Source organism: Magallana gigas, chromosome 8 (genome assembly GCF_963853765.1).
Source record: "Magallana gigas chromosome 8, xbMagGiga1.1, whole genome shotgun sequence".
Classification (NCBI taxonomy): domain Eukaryota; kingdom Metazoa; phylum Mollusca; class Bivalvia; order Ostreida; family Ostreidae; genus Magallana; species Magallana gigas.
The window spans coordinates 7891978-7911284 of NC_088860.1; the positions used below are offsets into that span (position 1 = coordinate 7891978).

Here is a 19307-nt window from a genome sequence, read left to right on the forward strand (position 1 = left end):
AATTATTTTTTTTTTCTTAAGAAAGAGCTTTTATAACAAGATAAAAAAGTTTTTCCGTCATATATTATCTTGCAAGCAAAATAAATACTTTTAACGAACTATATTTATGATACAGATAAGGAAATAAAAGAAGGTGGCTCACTACACTTAAAATAGTTAAACTTTCTAAAAACTGTCAAGTAGGAAATTATATGAGTATGATAGATAACATGATGCTCAAGAAGTATATAAGTCAGATAGGCTTAAATTATGCAATTTGGATAAAAATAACAATTTTTAAAAAATAAATTCGGTAAATATGAACAAAAGCCCAAGCCCAATACTTTAGACCACTGAGCTGTTTGTATCAACAAAATCGAACAAAATATTCATTTTAACAAAACAAATCGCCGTCTTGTGACGTAATGTCTTAAAAAGTATAAGTCTTGGTGTATTGATTATCCCTTTTATTTTATTTATTGTGCATGAAATCTGTGGAGTTTTGATAACGCGAATAAGTTTAAGTGCAACTTATTCGGAGACAAATTGTGTACGCATGCGCAGGTACGGGAAAAATAAAAGATGGCGACGGAAGTGACACCCAAGAAACCCCCCGATTGGAAAAATTTGACTGACACTGTCCAAGACGCAGAATCTTTGCGACAAGAATCAATCAATGCTCACCATGATCACCTGATTACGGAAATCGAAACATCTGATGGTCCACTTGGCACGTCACTCAGGTGAGAAGCGTTCGAATGCAAAAATACCAGAAACCAAATACCCGAGGCACCTGTCATAATATTTCCTGAAAAGCCATTGGAAGTTTCTGTGTCTCCTGTGTATTGTATAGTTTTACCCATGTATGGGATGTTATTTTTTCGGTGCATTGGATGGGGCGAGCAGGTTAATTAAGAAAAATTATCGTAGGAGTTCATGAAGCATGTCCATGTCCACACACCCCTTATGAATATTTAGCAGCAGGTTTACTGCATATAATATGCAACAAACCTGCAGCAAATATGACATTCGAATGGATGACCTGTGAGCTGCAGTTTCTTACATGGTAAAAAGTTGCAATTTATGGCTCGTAAAAACTTGTGGTGGTTTTGGACTGACTAATCTTATTTCCGAAAACATTAAGGTCGGTAGGTCCAGTACAATCACTAAATTCCATTACATAGCTTGATTACCTTCATAGCTTTATTTACCCATCTGAAGAAGGCTTAATAGGGTATTTTTATACTATTTCGTTTTTATGTAAAATGGATAAAAAGTTGTAAGAAACTGACAGCCTATATTTGTACTGTGTACTTTTACAAAAGCAACCCAGAGCAAAGATAGTTAAAACATCACTGCTTTTGAGCAGTTTTAAGAAAATCATGCAATTCTATTGTTTGAGTAACTATAGACCACCTTGTATGCATGTGGCATGGCTATGTAGCAAATCTAGTGATTGTACTGGACCTGACATCCTGTAGAAAAGAATCCTCAGACATTTGATTATGTATATCATCACATTTCTTGCCTCAGAGTTCTTTCAAACACCGTCAGCAGCTCTGGAAAGTGAAGAAGTGTAGTTTGTTTACATACATGTATAAATGGTGACTTGGATCTGCATGCATGCACTTGAATTTAACAGACTTCATTTGCCAAGGTTGGTTGTGTGTTTAAGAGAAAGTCTGAGGCAGGCATCAGTACATGTAGTAAATTGTCTGAAGAATTTAATGATTAATAATTATTTCTTTGTAATTTGTGCAAATAAGGTCAATCAGTCTAAAACTACAAACTGCAGTTCCCAGGTTGTCCATCCGAATATTTCACAGACACTGAGCTACAGACATGCAGAAAATAAATATTGTTATTAACCAGAAAACGTGGTGAAAGGTCAAGCAAATGCTCAACTGGCAGAACATAAAACGTGAAACCAGTTTCTTTGTTCATATGTTTCAAAAATAAGTGTTAATACCCATTAAATAATAATGATTAAATAAATGTCAAATTAAATGGCCAGGTGATAAATTCCTGCAAGAGTTTGTCAATTTTTCATCATGTGTTGCTTCCAGTAAATAGATAAAGGTAAAGAACTTGTTGTTATCCAATTATTCACATCAGTAAGTGATACATGTATATGTACTATAATTTGGTAGAATTGAAGGTCAGGGGGTCACTACCAATGCTTGTTTCCATCAATGGATCAGTCATTTAAATCAGCAATTTATCAACTGTGTCACACAGCGTGGATGCAAATTAGGGAGCACTCTACAGTTTCATAATTGTAGTCTGATATTTGGTAATGAGTGAAAATCCAGTGGCATCTCAGTAACTACATTACCATTTTAAATGGATAGATTATTGTGCATTTGCATTCATAAAAATGAGTTTGAAGTCATCTTAAACTACCGCTAGCCAATGTCCTATCCTTTGAAAATGCATAAAGTAGTGGCATCTTATTTATTATCATATAATGACATATCTATGACAAAGGAGACATTTTACTTTGACCCTCTGCTTGCATTAACAAAATAAAAGCATGGTTATCACAGCAGTCACTTTATCTCATATAATTATGTAAATCTCATGAATGCAGTTAAGGATATTCATGGAGGTCATTAAATAGAAGATAATGAAAGATAAAATATTGGATATACCGGTAGAAAATTAAGTTGCTGGTGTGTGTTTTGTAATTCTCCTCCTTAGTTTGGTTAATATACCCTAATGTACTTTAAGATTCATTGAAAAAGGAACTGAGATTTACATTTTAATATTTTAAAATCTGCAATAGATTATAAGTTCTAGTTTCTTGAGTTATTTTATGCACAACAATATGTTGCAGATCAGTGTTTGATTAATAAATACTGGGAAATAAACTCTTGTTTAGTAATACACTTATGTGTTAAAGTGGTCAATTCCTTTTTTAATCTAAAAATCTGAAGGACACTTAAAAAAAAACTCTCTTTATTATATCTTGCATTTTTTGCTCACCTGAATCAGAGGTTCAAGTGAATTTTTCTGATCTGTCATTCCGTATGTCTTTTAGCTTTTCACATTTTTAACTTCTTCAGTTTAAATTTTACCTTGACCCTTTCTAGTTTAAATTTTACTTTGACCCTTTCAGGGCTGTCTATGAGGGGGATGAGCTGGAGAAATTCAAGGAAAGTTTATCTGATCACATCAAGAACCATGACAAGGAAATTGAGCGGATGTGTAACTACCACTACCAGGGGTTCATCGACTCCATCCGCGAACTCCTGAAAGTCAGCTGTGATGCTGCCCAGCTGAAGGTATGGCATTTCATGAAGTTTTCTTGAAGTTCCGTTAACCCCATTACATGCATTACTTTGCAGCCCCTTTCCTTGAATATGAAGAGGGGGAGGGGACGTGATATGTCATTTGTTGCATTGAGGTACAACATTACAAAAATACAAAGTAAAAAAATTATGATATATTAGATGTAATGAACATGAAATTTTTTGCTCTTAAATCATTTATAGAAGTCCCCAACTATCAGAAGTTACACATTGCCAGTAGTTAGTTAGGGCACTGATTGTTAGCGTCATTTTACAATTTAAAGTTGACCCAATTGCACTTAAAGATGAAGGGCTCTAACCAGGGGTGTATCAACCTAGAAAATAATTCTGATTTATCATTTTGCCCTGAACCACCTCATCCAATACTTGCATTGTCTTTATACTTTATACATGTACAGTAAAACACGGTTATAGTGAACACGCTTATAATGAATTGACGCTTACAGCGAAGTGAATTTCATTCCCCAAGTCTCTATTTCATGTTGTAAACTTGAGGGATATAACGAATTACGCTTATAACGAAGTTAAATTGGCCATCCCTGGGACTTCGTTATAAGCGTGTTTTACTGTACATACATTATGAGTGTATTGTTCAATATTTACACTTTGTAGGATGAAATTTCTGATGTCAATAGTCATCTTCAAGATTCCTGCGAGCCATTATTAACTAAGGGGGAAGAACTTGTCAAATGCAGGCGAGTCCAAAGAAACATTGCATCAGCTGTAGAGAATCTAACACTGTGTTTACCAGGTTGGTTTCTGTTTTTGTTACTGAAAACTTTCTATATGATTATAAGCATAAAGCAAAGTTTCAAAGTGGATTAAAAATATATTTAAACAACTTATTTATTGGAGATGACAGCTAAGCAAATTTCTTCATTGGTCTTGCAGTATTAGAAATGTATGGAAAACTCCAAGAGCAGATGTCATCAAAAAGGTAAGTGTGTCTTGTGTCTAAATTTTAACTAAAAAAAAATAAAATCATCAACAAATCTTCAAATTCTTATAATTGCTATAAAAAAGATAAATCTTGCTTTTTATAAATTGTCCACTTACATGCCGTAATATTTGGTGAATCGTTTCAGATATTATCCAGCACTTAAAACGCTAGAGCAGTTAGAGCACACATATCTCCCCCGGGTGGAGACACACTGGTTCTCCCAAACTATGAAGGAAGCCATTCCAAAACTACGAGAACGAATAAAAGATGCCAGCATGTCCGACCTGAAAGACTTCTTGGAAAGCATTCGCAATTTCTCTGCAAGAATTGGAGAAATTGCCATGAAGCATGTAGGTTTTGGATGAACTAAGGTTTACAGGTTCTAGCTATTTAATGGGCAATATACATGATTATGTGATAAATTTCCATTGATAGGTTAACTTATTGGAATAAAGTTAAAAGAAGATTTAAATTTCTCAGTGCTTGAAAGACTCAGATTGGTACTACATGTATGTGCAGGCCAAGTTGGCAGGATTCAAAATGCTTTCTATTTGTTTCATACATGTACCGGTAATAACATTTTTTATCAATTTTTTAGGCAGCAGAACAAAACAATATGGACCCAGCTGTTGCTCAGTCAAATAAAAAGCTGAAAACCAAGAGGGCTCCAAAACCCCCCAATCCTTTCACTGGGGAAATAGAAAAGGAGGGAACGGAAAAGTCAGTTATTGCAGACAGCGCTGCAGATGATATGGGGGTAAGTTAAAATGACAAAAACTTAGTTTATTTTAGCTTGTTTGATTATGAAAAATAGTTCTGATAAAAAGTGAAAACAATCTTAATTTATTTATTTTTTGATTGAAAAATGAACTTCGTCTGTTTAAAGGAACTGAGTGCACAAGATCTGATAGACTTTTCTCCTGTCTACAGATGTCTTCATATCTACACTGTATTGGTAAGTATTGTGGACAAAAACTGTGAAATTACGCTTAACTTAGATTTAAGTGTGTCTATGTTTTAAGTTGCATCAAAAAGGGTTTTTTGTTACAATATAGATTTTTATTCATTTTATTTTGATTAACAGGGAGATAGAGAAAAGTTTGAAACATACTACCGAAAACAAAGACGGAAACAAGCCCGCCTCTCTCTTCAACCGCCATCCAATATGGTATGTACAGGAAAACAAACGTTTGTTTTGTTAAACATGAAGCAAACATTTCTTTTGTTAAAGAGCTTAAAATGTGACCTGTCATATTAATGCATCTTGTTTTAAGAAATTGCATCAGATTCTCTTTATTTGCTTTATCAAAATTTTATATTCTCATTTTCAGCATGAATCCATTGAGAACTTCAAAAGATATTTCCATGATATTGTTGGGTAAAAATTTTCAGTGAAACCTGACGTGTTCAAGCTGTCACTCTATATTCTCAATATGAGCATGTACATCCAGTTGATTTTATTTAACTGTATTAGTTGATTACAATCGACTTTTGTTGTCTCTGTAGTTTTTTTGTGGTGGAGGATCACATTCTGAGTACTACTCAGGGACTAGTCAATCGAGCCTACATGGATGAACTGTGGGAAATGTCTGTTTCCAAACTGGCGGCCTCTCTCAGAACAAGTGCTGTAAGGATTTGCTGATTTTTAGCTGTCTTTCTTAAGACAAACTTTTAATCCATTTAATTTGGTTATTTGATTATTTATTTTGTGACTTGATTTTTTAGACGAGTGCTTTCTTTCGAAATCAATAATATCACTATTTCTGATTTAAAAAAAAAAATGTATTTAACATGAACATGTACAGTATGAAATGTTTTGTTTAAAGAATTGTTTACTTTATACTGAAAGGCATTGTGTAAGGAGTCAGAGATGATGCTGGATATTAAGAAGCTGATAGTGTTGTTCTGTCACACACTGAGGGTAAGTGGAACTCTCTTTGAAGGGAGGGGTGTATTTTATCTTCTCAGATTCATTCCTCTCAAAACAAAAAATAGTTTTTCTTTTACCCTGTACCACTTTTATTGACAGGGTTATGGATTCAGTGTGGGACATCTGCTTGAGTTATTGTTAGAAATGAGGTAGGTAGTATTCAAATACACACATGTAGTTTAATAGGCAACTTAAATGTTGCTAGTACTTTTAATTGTAAAAAAGAGGAAGTTGATAAATGTTTTTATCAAGAAACATATACATGTATCTTTTCAATTTCCTAAATTCAAAAAAATTTTAGAAAGAAAAAAATAACTAAGTCATACAGATTTATTTTCATATATAGTAAAAAATAAAATATTAGTTGGAATAATAGATTTTAGCCAAACATTTATTCTGTATGAAGAACACCTCAGACAATTGTATGAGCATGATATAGTGTGGAATCATTTTAATTGATGGGGGTCAATCTTCAAAATTTTCCTAGTTCTTGGGAACATAATCTTGTTGGTAGTGTAATCAGGATAATTTTAATTAATATTAACTGGATGATTTTAGGGATCAGTACAGTGACATACTGACCAGGCAGTGGGTGGACATCTTCAATGAGATCTTCAATGAGGATAACTACACACCCATTTACGTCGAGTCCGTGGAGGAGTACACCGCCATTGTGACCCAGTTTCCATTCCAAGATGAGGAGCTTGAGCAGGCAAGTTTGCCCAGAAATGAGGTCATCAATTTGGTTATCAATTTTGGTATTAAAATAATAAATATTGGGATTTGAGCCCTCAAAGTGAAAATCAAATATCAAAATGCTAGGAAATTTAAGGAACCACAAGTAGATGTGTGTTAATTAATCAATATCTTTTAGGAAAAGGATTACTATCGGTCAAAGGTGTGAGAACATTAAGCACAATACAAAAGCATGATCTTTGAATCCCATCAAAGTCGTCAATATATCCCATCAAAGTCAATGTCAAATCCCATGCAAATTCTGTCAGATTTCTTGTTATCAAATTCCAATGAAGGAATGGTTACCTGTAATAAATTTACAAGAAAACCTGAATTGAAAAAAAAATCCAAGTACTGTCTTCAATTTTCCTTCCTTGAATTATTTCTTGATCATGAACAATCTTGTTCCATTCCATGTATTATTTCTTGATCATAGACAGTCTGGTAGGACTTCCAACACAAACAGAAGTTTTATTATTTTTAATTAAAAAATAGACTGCACATGTGCAGTTGTTTACCATTTTGCTGGAAAACAAGTCTTGTAGGAAATTTTAGAATTCTTGCTGAGTGGATAATTATTTTGTAGGTCTGGAAATATTTTTAAAAAATATTTTATTAAGCATTATTTCACAGAATGTATTTGCAAATAGTACAGATTAGTAGGGTAATTTAAATATTATTTGCTTTCAAAGTTTCAAGTTGATGACAAAATTTTTTATTTGTTTTACTTTGATATTGTTAATTTCTTTTATTGTATTCATTACATTTTACTTTTGCATACTACAGAGTACATTCTTTAAATTTACATGTAGTTATTCATATAAATTTAAAGTACTTTTTATTTTCCTTTTTTTCAGTACATGTAGGTTTTTTGTTGTCTTTTTTGTTTGTGTTCCTTTTTTCATATGAATGTTTTTCTTATTCATATATTTGTTCACTTTTATCCACCTGTTTTTTTTTCTAAATTATTTCTGCCAAAAACTTTATAGACAAGGAAGACAACTATCAATTTTTAGAGCATGACACACCATTTTTTAAGTAATATATGTTTTGGAAGTTCCAACCAGGCTGCTTAATGCTGACGTGCAAATCTTTTTTTCTTTTTTTTTGAAACCATTTGAATACTTTTCCACTCCTGGAAAAAAAGCATGTTGTGCTTCAGAGTTTGTTCACTGTATACTATGCATGATATTTAGCGTTTTATTTATCACCGTACAAAAGTGGATCCCTTCCTCTTTAGCTCGAAAGATATAGTTATGATATACCTGAAAATTGAAGTTCAAGTAATTTTCTGAATTCTTTTAGTATATACATGTATATGTAGCAGTAAATATTTCTTCTATTTTGATTAAGCCCTCTTAATGTAATGTTGGTATCTTTTTTATAATTTACAGGAAACATTCCCTAAGAGATTTCCATTTTCCCTTTTTGTGCCAAATATCTACACACAAGTCAAAGCCTATATCAATGCTTGCCTCAAATTTTCTGCTGATCTACACTTAAGGTATGCCTTCTTATATATATTTTGTAGAAGTGGATCGGTACCAACTTACAATATACTAAAATTTCTGTCAACAAGACTTAGTACATGCATTATTATTGTTTCAGCCACACAGAGATAGATGATATGATCCGTAAATCAACAAATCTGTTACTGACCAGGACACTGGGTAGTTGTTTGTCTTCACTAATCAAGAGAAGAGATTTGACTTTGTTACAGGTACATGCAATAACTTCTATACCTGTATATTTACAATAAATAATATTTTGAATAGCCATGTACATTACATATCATACCGTAGAATATACCGGTACATGTACTTGTATATATATAAGTATCATATGTTATCATACAATGCAAGAGAGATTTTTGTAAAATGAATTAAGAATTAGTGATTTAGTGTCATCTGAATGAAGAATAAAAAAGTGGAATTGATGAATTGATTGGCATATTTCTTGTTTTATTTTTAGTTGATACAGATAGCTATAAATATGAATTACCTGGAGAAGTCCTGTAGTTACCTTGAAGAATATATATCTAGCATCACTGGGTAAGTAGTCTTACCTATCTACAATTTATTTTTTATCCTGTTTATTTCTACAACTCAAGTTGTGACCTTTAACTATTGGTAACAAAGTTCAAGATTTATTTTGTTTTTTAAGAGCTCAGAGTGATAGCGTACATATGGCCAGACTTCATGGGACGTCCATGTTCAAGGTAGGACCCGCAGTAATCATCGCTTAATTTTAAACTGTGACAACAAAATTAAATCCATTTCCCTGTTGTCCTTGTATCCTTTATGTGATTCAATTAACACGTATATCAATGAGATTTGTTATGATTTAAAAGGTGGTCATTTTATGATATTTTTGTGCAGGATTCCAGAAGTGATGCAGAGGAACATATTTACAGCAAGCTTAATACGAAGATTAGTGAGTTTATAGAGCTAGGTAAGACTGTTTTCCGCTAATATCGTACACTGTAACTTAATTGTAAATTGTTTGTAAACAGAATGGGAGAAGAAATATCTATTTATTTGATACATGTAAGTTTTTTTCTCTCGCACATACTATAGTCATAACTCAGAATTGAGAATTTCCTCATTAATGATTTTCATGTAATTTTTGTAAATTTTAGGAGTGAAATTCTTCTCATTGTGAAATTCCAGTTGTTGCTTTTTAGCTCACCTGAGCCAAAGGCTCAAGTGAGCTTTTCTGATCACAATTTGTCCGTTGTCTGTCGTCGTTGTCGTCGTCGTAAACTTTTCACATTTTCATCTTCTTCTCAAGAACCACTGGGCAGATTTCAACCAAATTTGGCACAAAGCACCACTAGGTGAAGGGGATTCAAGTTTGTTCAAATGAAGTGCCACGCCCTCTTTAAAGGGGAGATAATTGAGAATTATTGAAAATGTGTTGGTATTTTTAAAAAATCTTCTTCTCAAAAACTATTCATCCGGAAAAGCTTAAACTTGTGTGGAGGCATCATCAGGTAGTGTAGATTCAAGTTTGTTCAAATCATGGTCCCCGGGGGTAGGGAGGGGCCACAATTGGGGGATCAAGTTTTACATAGGAATATATAGAGAAAATCTTTAAAAATCTTTTTCTCAAAAACTATTTGGCCAGAAAAGCTCAAATTAAAATGGGAGCATCCTCAGGTAGTATTGATTCAAGTTTGTTCAAATCATGGTCCCCGGGGGTAGGATGGGGCCACAATTGGGGGATCAAGTTTTACATAGGAATATATAGAGAAAATCTTTAAAAATCTTCTTCTCAAAAACTATTTGGCCAGAGAAGCTCAAATTAAAATGGAAGCATCCTCAGGAAGTGTAGATGCAAGTTTATTCAAGTCATGGTCCCTGGGGGTAAGTGGGGCCACAAGAGGGGGATCAAGTTTTACATAGGAATATATAGAGAAAATCTTTAAAAATCTTCTTCTCAAAAACTATTAGGCCAGAAAAGCTCAAATTAAAATGGAAGCATCCTCAGGAAGTGTAGATTCAAGTTTGTTCAAATCATGGTCCCCGGGGGTAGGGAGGGGCCACAAGAGGGGGATCAAGTTTTACATAGGAGTATTTAGGCCAGAAAAGCTCAAACTTGATTGGAGGCATCCTCAGATAGAGTAGATTCAAGTTTATTCAAATCATGGTCCCCAGGGGGTGGGTGGGGCCACAAGAGGGGGATCAAGTTTTACATAGGAATATATGGAGAAAATCTTTAAAAATCTTCTGGGAAAGTTTTCGGTCCAAAACTCAGTACTTAGTGTGAAAGCACAGGTTATGCAGATTTATGTTTGATGAAACCATGATTCCCTAGAGAAAAGTGGGGCCATGAAATGGGAAGGGGGGGGGGGTTTATAGGAATAGAGAAAAATCTTCTTACAGTTACAACAAAAGGGGCTTGGTATTTACCAAAAAATAAGAGGTGGATAAAATTGGCAGATTTTTAATTTTTTTAGCAAGATCTACTGTACTCAATTGTCAGGATATTTTGATACTGTAATGCTAATTTGATCAGAATTAATGCGATTGTTGCTCAGGTGAGCGATGTGGCCCCTGGGCCTCTTGTTTTTTTTTTTGGCAATGTGATTTCTGCACTATTTTATTTGATTTGATTTTTTTGGCAATGTAAAAATGAAATCAAAATTGTAGAAATAATAAAAGTGATCAATTCATCTGAGAAGCCCTTCACGGTGTCAACTAAGTTCATATCCCGGTGAACTTTTTAACTTGCTGTTTATTTCTTAAAAGAATGTATGCATATACATAAATTACATGTGAGTTGTAAATAATGGAGCCCTTTGTTGTCAGTTTGGTTACAATGTTATAACTTTTTTGTTGTAGCTAACTATGACTGGTCTTTGCCAGAGTCTAAGGGACACGCCAGTGGATACATCACAGATCTTGTGGCATTTCTCCAGAGTACCTTCATGTCTTTCACTAATCTCCCTGTAAGTGATATGTCCTTCTTGACCTTTAATTACCATTACCATTTTTAGTGAATCACAATCAGGAATTTTACTTGATATAATGGTCTTCACGAACAATGGTCTTTGAACATTTCTTTCCTCTGTCCACCTTATTTTATTAATTGTTTTTCAAGGCTGACTTACCTAAAGTGCAAAATGTTTCTTACTTTCTATATTTATTTATTTATTTCACAAAAATAAATAAATTACAAAAACTAAACTTAAATTACTAAAAAAACAACTTATAAAAAAGTTATGCCCTCTTGTACAAAAATTAAAAAAAATAAGACCCTATGCTCTTATGAGGTTGGGATTTTTCCTTCCTCATTCCATTGAAACCTTTGGTATTATATTTCAGGATATAAGTTTTAACCCTTCGGTAAATGTTTATTTGTGTTCCTAGTTTATTAGAGCATTTTGATTAAAGCTAGAAGATTTGGGGGGTAAAGAATGACGTTAATGTTTCATAAGGACAGCAGTTGCTGTTTTGGTTATGATTATTGCAGTCCATATTTAATTGAGCAACCACAAATTCTAATGATTCCACAGAATTCCGAGTGCATTAAAATGTTGTTGTTGTTTAATAATGTTAATGAGTGTACGTGTATCACCTTATAATAAGTCATGATGATGCTTTCAGCAATGTTAATGTTTAAGAAGAGCAAGAGTTACAAATAGTTTTAAAGGTAAAATTCACTGAATTATTTAAAAAATATGCAAAAAAATTTTAAGTAAGAGAAAATTGCTCTTCATAGACATTTTGTACTTGTTTTCCTAATACTTGTGTGAGTAGCATATTTATGACCTCTGGCTTTCAAATTTTCATTTTTCTGTTTCATATTGGTCAAGAATCTAAAGGCTATACATAATGATAATATAAATAGAGTTGACAACAATTTGTGAAACTTGTACATAGTACTTTATATAAAGTTCTAAAGTACCGGGTAAATCTGATTGTATTACAGGAGAAGGTTGCTAAAACTTCCTGCATGTCTGCGTGTAAACATGTGGCAACTTCCCTGATGAACTTCCTGATGGATAATAATGTCAGACAGGTTTCCATGGGGGCGCTGCAACAGTTCAACCTTGACCTGATCCAGTGTGAACGTAAGTCAGTTGTTTGGGGAAAAATGAGTACTTGTATACATGTACATTCAATAGATTTGCAGACAGAATTTTAAAGCCACTTTTAAGAAAAATGTGTGTTTTAATCCTCCTATTATCTTGTCCTTGAGGGTACGAACTTGATATGAAAATATTCAATCAGCACATTGGTTTCTTTCCATATTGGGTATGAAGCTTATAGAAAAAAGTACATGTTGACCCTGCTTGAAAAATTTCATCACATTTACCAACACAAATGACTTTTCTGATTAACTCCTTAGAAATAAAATTTTGCACAATGTTTATAGGATGAAAAAAAAGTTATAACAGTGTCCAAATGCATTTGTACATACCCAGTAAACTAGCAATCCAGGAAAATCACAACATAGATATCACTTTAATATTTGTTGATGTCACTCAGCATAGGACCCTTTGTCTATAAAAAGATATAAGCATAATAAAGAAAGAGAATCCTTCAAAGAAATGGAATGTTTTTCTTTCAGAATTTGCTGCCACGGCTCCTGTTCCTGGTATAAGGGATGGCACTCTCCTGATGGCTTTTGCTGATATAAGACAGGTACACATTTTAATAGAAACTGAATCATTTTATGGTGTTTTTATAAACTACAGTTTGCAGATCTCTTTTCAAAGGTGTCAGTTGTCAAATGGTGTATGTTATATTTTTGGGAAATAGAAGAACTCCTATTTTATTAAAAAATCTCCTATATTATTACCTTATGTACTTAGTATACCAAACAGATATGTCAAAAGTTCAACAGTGCATCACATAAAACCTGCACTAAATTTGTAGAGGGTATAGATGACAAAAAGAAACACTAGAAGTATTCTAGAAGTTCTGCTTAGGACTGACAAGTAGCTAATAAATCTGCTTCATTTTTGTTTATCGGAAGTTTTTTTGTAGCCACAAATTTTGATACTACATGTACATGTATGTATGCATGTAATTGCTTGTGATATTACTGTATACCACTTGTGCCTTTCAGCTCTTGGACCTTTTCCTCAACTGGGATTGGTCAATATATTTAGCAGACTATGGTCAGCCAACGTCCAAGTATATCAGAGTCAAACCTAGTGATGCCATAAGCCTGTTAGAAAAGTAAGTACATGTTTTTTGATATCAGTGAATTCAACAAAGAGAAACATTAAGATATCACTTGTGCTCCATTTGAATGTGTGTATTGAGAAAAAGATACATGATTAAATCAATATCTATGAATTATTTTGATAAAGATCATCTGAAGAACAATACTTCACTTGTTTTTAGCTCACCTGAGCTGAAAGCTCAAGTGAGCTATTCTGATCACATTTTGTCTGTCGTCCGTCTGTCCGTCTGTCTGTCTGTCCGTCTGTCCGTCTGTCCGTAAACTTTTCACATTTTCAACATCTTCTCAAGAACTACTTGGCCAATTTCAACCAAACTTGGCACAAATCATCCTTAGGCAAAGGGGATTCAAAGTTGTGAAAATTAAGGGCCACACCCGTTTTCAAGGGGAGATAATTAGAAATTAATGAAAAATTTCGAGAAATTTTCAAAAATCTTCTTCTCAAGAACCAGAAAGCCAGGAAAGCTGAAACTTGTGTGGAAGCATCCTCAGGTAGTGTAGATTCAAAGTTGTGAAATTCATGACCCCCGGGGGTAGGGTGGGGCCACAATGGGGGGTTGAAGTTTTACATAGGAATATATAGAGTAAATCTTTAAAAATCTTCTTCTCAGAAACTAAACAGCCAGGAAAGCTGCAACTTGTGTGGAAGCATCCTCAGGTAGTGTAGATTCAAAGTTGTGAAATTCATGACCCCCGGGGGTAGGGTGGGGCCACAATGGGGGTTGAAGTTTTACATAGGAATATATAGAGTAAATCTTTAAAAATCTTCTTCTCAGAAACTAAACAGCCAGGAAAGCTGAAACTTGTGTGGAAGCATCCTCAGGTAGTGTAGATTCAAAGTTGTGAAAATCATGACCCCTGGGGGTAGGGTGGGGCCACAATGGGGGGTCGAAGTTTTACATAGGTATATATAGAGTAAATCTTTAAAAATCTTCTTCTCAGAAACTAAACAGCCAGGAAAGCTGAAACTTGTGTGGAAGCATCCTCAGGTAGTGTAGATTCAAAGTTGTGAAAATCATGACCCCTGGGTGTAGGATGGGGCCACAATGGGGGGTCGAAGTTTTACATAGGAATATATAGAGTAAATCTTTAAAAATCTTCTTCTCAGAAACTAAACAGCCAGGAAAGCTGAAACTTGTGTGGAAGCATCCTCAGGTAGTGTAGATTCAAAGTTGTGAAATTCATGACCCCCGGGGGTAGGGTGGGGCCACAATGGGGGTTGAAGTTTTACATAGGAATATATAGAGTAAATCTTTAAAAATCTTCTTCTCAGAAACTAAACAGCCAGGAAAGCTGAAACTTGTGTGGAAGCATCCTCAGGTACAGTAGATTCAAAGTTGTGAAAATCATGACCCCTGGGGGTAAAGTGGGGCCACAATGGGGGGTCGAAGTTTTACATAGGTATATATAGAGCAAATCTTTAAAAATCTTCTTCTCAGAAACTAAACAGCCAGGAAAGCTGAAACTTGTGTGGAAGCATCCTCAGGTAGTGTAGATTCAAAGTTGTGAAAATCATGACCCCTGGGTGTAGGATGGGGCCACAATGGGGGGTCGAAGTTTTACATAGGAAAATATAGAGTAAATCTTTAAAAATCTTCTTCTCAGATACTAAACAGCCAGGAAAGCTGAAACTTGTGTGGAAGCATCCTCAGGTAGTGTAGATTCAAAGTTGTGAAATTCATGACCCCCGGGGGTAGGGTGGGGCCACAATGGGGGTTGAAGTTTTACATAGGAATATATAGAGTAAATCTTTAAAAATCTTCTTCTCAGAAACTAAACAACCAGGAAAGCTGAAACTTGTGTGGAAGCATCCTCAGGTACAGTAGATTCAAAGTTGTGAAAATCATGACCCCTGGGGGTAGGGTGGGGCCACAATGGGGGGTCGAAGTTTTACATAGGAAAATATAGAGTAAATCTTTAAAAATCATCTTCTCAAAAACTAATCAGCCAGGAAAGCTGAAACTTGTGTGGAAGCATCCTCAGGTAGTGTAGATTCAAAGTTGTGAATCATGATCCCTGGGGGTAGGGTGAGGCCACATTGTGGGGGGGGGGTGTTAAAATTTTACATAGAAATATATAGAGTAAATCTTTAAAAATCTTCTTCTCAGAAACTATTCAGCCAGGAAAGCTGAAACTTTTGTGGAAACATCCTCAGGCAGTGTAGATTCAAAGTTGTGAATCATGATCCCTGGGGGTAGGGTGGGGCACAATGGGGGGGGTGAAGTTTTACATAGGAATATATAGAGTAATATTTTAAAATCTTCTTCTCAGAAACTAAACAGCCAGGAAAGCTGAAACTTGTGTGGAAGCATCTTCAGGTAGTGTAGATTCAAGTTGTGAAAATCATGATCCCTGGGGGTAGGGTGAGGCCACATTGGGGGGGGGGGGGTGTTAAAGTTTTACATAGGGATATATAGAGCAAATCTTTAAAAATCTTCTTCTTAGAAACGGATCAGCAAGATGATTCTTTATAATTGTTAAGACTTTGGCTCCAGGACAATTCTTCGGCCTCACAAGAAGGTTCAGAGTTTGATGCAGCTAAATATCCCATATATAAACAATTGAAAAGGATCTTTTAGAAAACTGCAATACTCAACATGTGATATGACTATAAAATTGAGGCAGGCAGCTATTTTTTCATTAAAATCTTTTTGTATTACTGTATTGAGTTATTGCCCTTGATTTATTGATTCTTGATTATTTTAATTAATGCATCCACTGTTAACCAATTATTGTGATGATTATTTTTATACAATAATAAATATTCAATGTGTTTAAGTTGTTCTGCATAAGTAGTTTTGGGTTAGGCCGGATTAGTTAGTTTATTTTTGATTTCCAATTTTTAGATACTATGAATTATTTTAGGCTGGCACATATATAGGGACAGTGTCTCTTGCATTACAATGTGCGATTGTTTGAGGTTAAACTTGAACAGTTACAGATAGATTGAGTGTGTGGACACCCATGCTCTATCTAATCTTCGTGTTTTCTAGCCTATGACACAGAGTGTGCGCTCTTTCCTGCCCTGTATCGCTTAAATACAAGTGTGTGGTCATACTTGCTTGTGGTGGATGTGGCGGAGCACTAGTAAATGGTCATCTCTGCTAGAGTTCTGGCCTTTCTAGCGCAAGTGTGCGGCACTCCCTGCTTGCGTTATGTTGAGCTGTTGGCGCAAGTGTGTGGTCATTCCTGCTTGTGTTAACGTTGGTACCTGTTGAGTTGCGTAGGTGTGCGGACATCCCTGCCTGCGTAACGTTGAGTCCCTATACATGTGCAGGAGAGGTAATTAAAGTCTGCTCTTGTAAATATTGGCAGCAATCGGGGCTATCCCAGTTCCAAGGGGGAAAAATCTACATGTATTATTGTACATTGTCCAGATTGTTTTTATTATGACTCCATTAAGCTGACTTTATCATACCTATTGTTCCTCAGGTGAGCGATGTGGCCCATGGGCCTCTTGTTTGAAGTTATAGTCCTGGAAATTGAAAGAGTTTTAGCCAAAACTCCTATTTTAGATTTGGTTCTGCATTTTGTACATGGCTGAAATGTGCCATTTGTATTTCAGATTAAACAATACAGACAATAAAAAGAAGAACCTATTTGCTGCTTTGAAAAAAGGTGAAAGAGACAAGAAAAAACTCATTGACACTGTATTGAAACAGCTCCGGGGATTAGTGAACGGAACAGCGTCAATCTGATGGGCCAGATAGGACATCTGACTTTTAGATACACAGCGACACCTCAGAGTTGGGATGATACCCTACACCACCATCAGAGTTCTACGATCCTAGAACATCACACATCTCAATCAGTGTCACACATGCACACATGGAAACAATTTATCTGTGATCCCAATCAATTTTATACACCATTGATGACATTTTTTATGTTTGCTTGCTGTTACTTTCTTCCTTTTTCGAAAATTTCACACATAAGAAAACAAAATATTTCATGGATGCAAGTACAGTACATGTACTGTTAACATTAGTGAAATTTAGATATTTTTTTTTTGCCATGCTGTTTAATGTTTCAAAGTGCTAATGTTTGTTTGTGTGTTTTAACCATTGGAATCTTCTCTTTCTATAATGAGATGCAAAGTAGACACAGGTAATAAATTGTAATAAACATGATATGGCTTTTATGTAAATTATTAAATATCCTTGTGCCAGAGTGGATATGTAGGGCATATACACTTTTAAACAAAGATTAAATACTTGTGCATTACCAGTTAGTTAATATATGGTAAAAAAAACTTAGTAAATCAATGTCATTAAAGAGATTTTATAATTTCAACTGAAGGTGTATTTGCGGGGGGGGGGGGGGGGGGGGGTATAAATTTGACATATTCTATAGCAAGTCTATGTATTGTATCAACTAGAGATTATGACAGCCTTTATGTACAGTTAAAGTTCCACACACAAAATCTAGATGACATTCTGTAATGAGACTGCTTCTAGCATGATTATTTTTTACTCTTGCTTAGAATCCATGCACATGTGCCACAGGAGAAGTTGGTTTTAAATTGCATTTCTACTCACTCAATCATAGAATTAGGGATCTGATTTTCATATTGGTAGATAAGCATTGTTTTGTTGATCATTTTGCTGTCAAAAGTTTACCATGTGAGTGTTAGAGACACAATACTTATGAGTGTCTTTGATATTGCATATGATTGTCCCTCCTAATGTTGACATGATGCAGTAAACCCAGTTATCTCCCATTTTCATATCATAAAGAACACAATTCCACATTGGTGCTTTTCTATTTAGATTTTATTTTAAATTTTTGGTTCATGTTAGATTTGTTGGATGTCACAAGTGTGTGCAAGAATATTTTAGCCTCAACAACTATTTGTATTCCTTTGTTATCAGTAGGTATATTCATGACTCCAACGCCCAAGTTTGATTATTTGTTAAACATCCTGGATTTTTTGCATGTACTTGTATACTGTTACTGCGTGTTTTGTTTGAGTGCTAGGGGTGGGGAGGTTTTCTGTATTTATTGTATTGACCACAATGTGCAATATCATGAGTGAACATAATACTAATCTTAGTTATGGACCTCTGTTGATTTATTTCCAATGCTTGAATATGAGGAAATAAAAACTTTGAAGAGTTTATAAGTTATTTCTTGACTTAGTGTATGTATCTTCAGTGTTTTATTAGTCTGTTCAATTTTGGTTCCAATTTTTTTTTTCATGTACATGTATGTTAACATTCTTTTTATTATCATTGGAATGTTTGAAATCCGTTTAATTTGTAAACAAAACCGCGATACTTCAAATTTTTAGGGTTGATTATGAGGAGTAAAGTAGAAAGTTTTCTTGACTGTGCTATATAGAAAAATTGACTAAAAACTAGCCCCTGTTTTGGACAATAAAAAGTGAGGTTTTTATAACCTGTCCATCTTCATACAGAACAATAGCATTGCACTGTCAACGCCCCCACCCCCCCCCCCCCCCCCACCACCACCACCACCCATATTTTTAGCCCTATGCTCAGATAAGAAAGATATTTCTTAATGGAAAAAAAATCACACTTAAAATTTTTATTGCAAAATTAATTTCGATCATTTTCTGCCCAGCAAATATTTATACGATTTTTTTTTTGATTTTTTTTTTTGGAAAGGGGGGGGGGTGTTAAAAAAAAGACAATTTTCTTAAGCGTTGGTTGGTGTTAATGTCTGCTTCTCTGCAATGTTCGATAACCTCAAGACC

General features: G+C 34.6%; 1 protein-coding gene across 3 annotated transcripts; it reads left to right on the top strand.

Moving 5' to 3' along the window:
* Window positions 1–531: 531 nt before the first annotated feature.
* Window positions 532–18713, top strand: LOC105317228 (exocyst complex component 6B). Of its 3 annotated transcripts, XM_011413809.4 has the most exons (24): window positions 532–722; window positions 3098–3263; window positions 3903–4041; window positions 4182–4227; window positions 4376–4580; window positions 4829–4987; window positions 5117–5185; window positions 5315–5398; window positions 5562–5608; window positions 5737–5857; window positions 6080–6151; window positions 6260–6309; window positions 6719–6872; window positions 7035–7058; window positions 8290–8399; window positions 8504–8615; window positions 8867–8946; window positions 9059–9113; window positions 9274–9346; window positions 11239–11345; window positions 12329–12470; window positions 12971–13044; window positions 13472–13584; window positions 17157–18713. In XM_011413809.4, exons 1-24 carry the CDS (start codon window positions 562–564, stop codon window positions 17287–17289), a joined length of 2496 nt encoding a protein of 831 aa, XP_011412111.2. In that variant the 5' UTR covers window positions 532–561; the 3' UTR covers window positions 17290–18713. The 3 variants fall into 3 exon arrangements, with proteins under 3 accessions (XP_011412111.2, XP_011412112.2, XP_034330022.1); XM_011413810.4 differs by lacking the exon at window positions 7035–7058; XM_034474131.2 differs by lacking the exons at window positions 7035–7058; window positions 17157–18713 and having other exon boundaries at window positions 13472–13588.
* The last annotated feature ends 594 nt before the right edge of the window (window positions 18714–19307 follow it).

Excerpts from the sequence above, each read along its gene's own strand:
- LOC105317228 (XM_011413809.4), top strand. The coding sequence starts at position 562 with ATGGCGACGGAAGTGACACCCAAGAAACCCCCCGATTGGAAAAATTTG. Across the intron at positions 4,228-4,375 it reads GAGCAGATGTCATCAAAAAG|ATATTATCCAGCACTTAAAA; the intron begins GTAAGTGTGTCT and ends GAATCGTTTCAG. Across the intron at positions 8,947-9,058 it reads TATATATCTAGCATCACTGG|AGCTCAGAGTGATAGCGTAC; the intron begins GTAAGTAGTCTT and ends TTGTTTTTTAAG.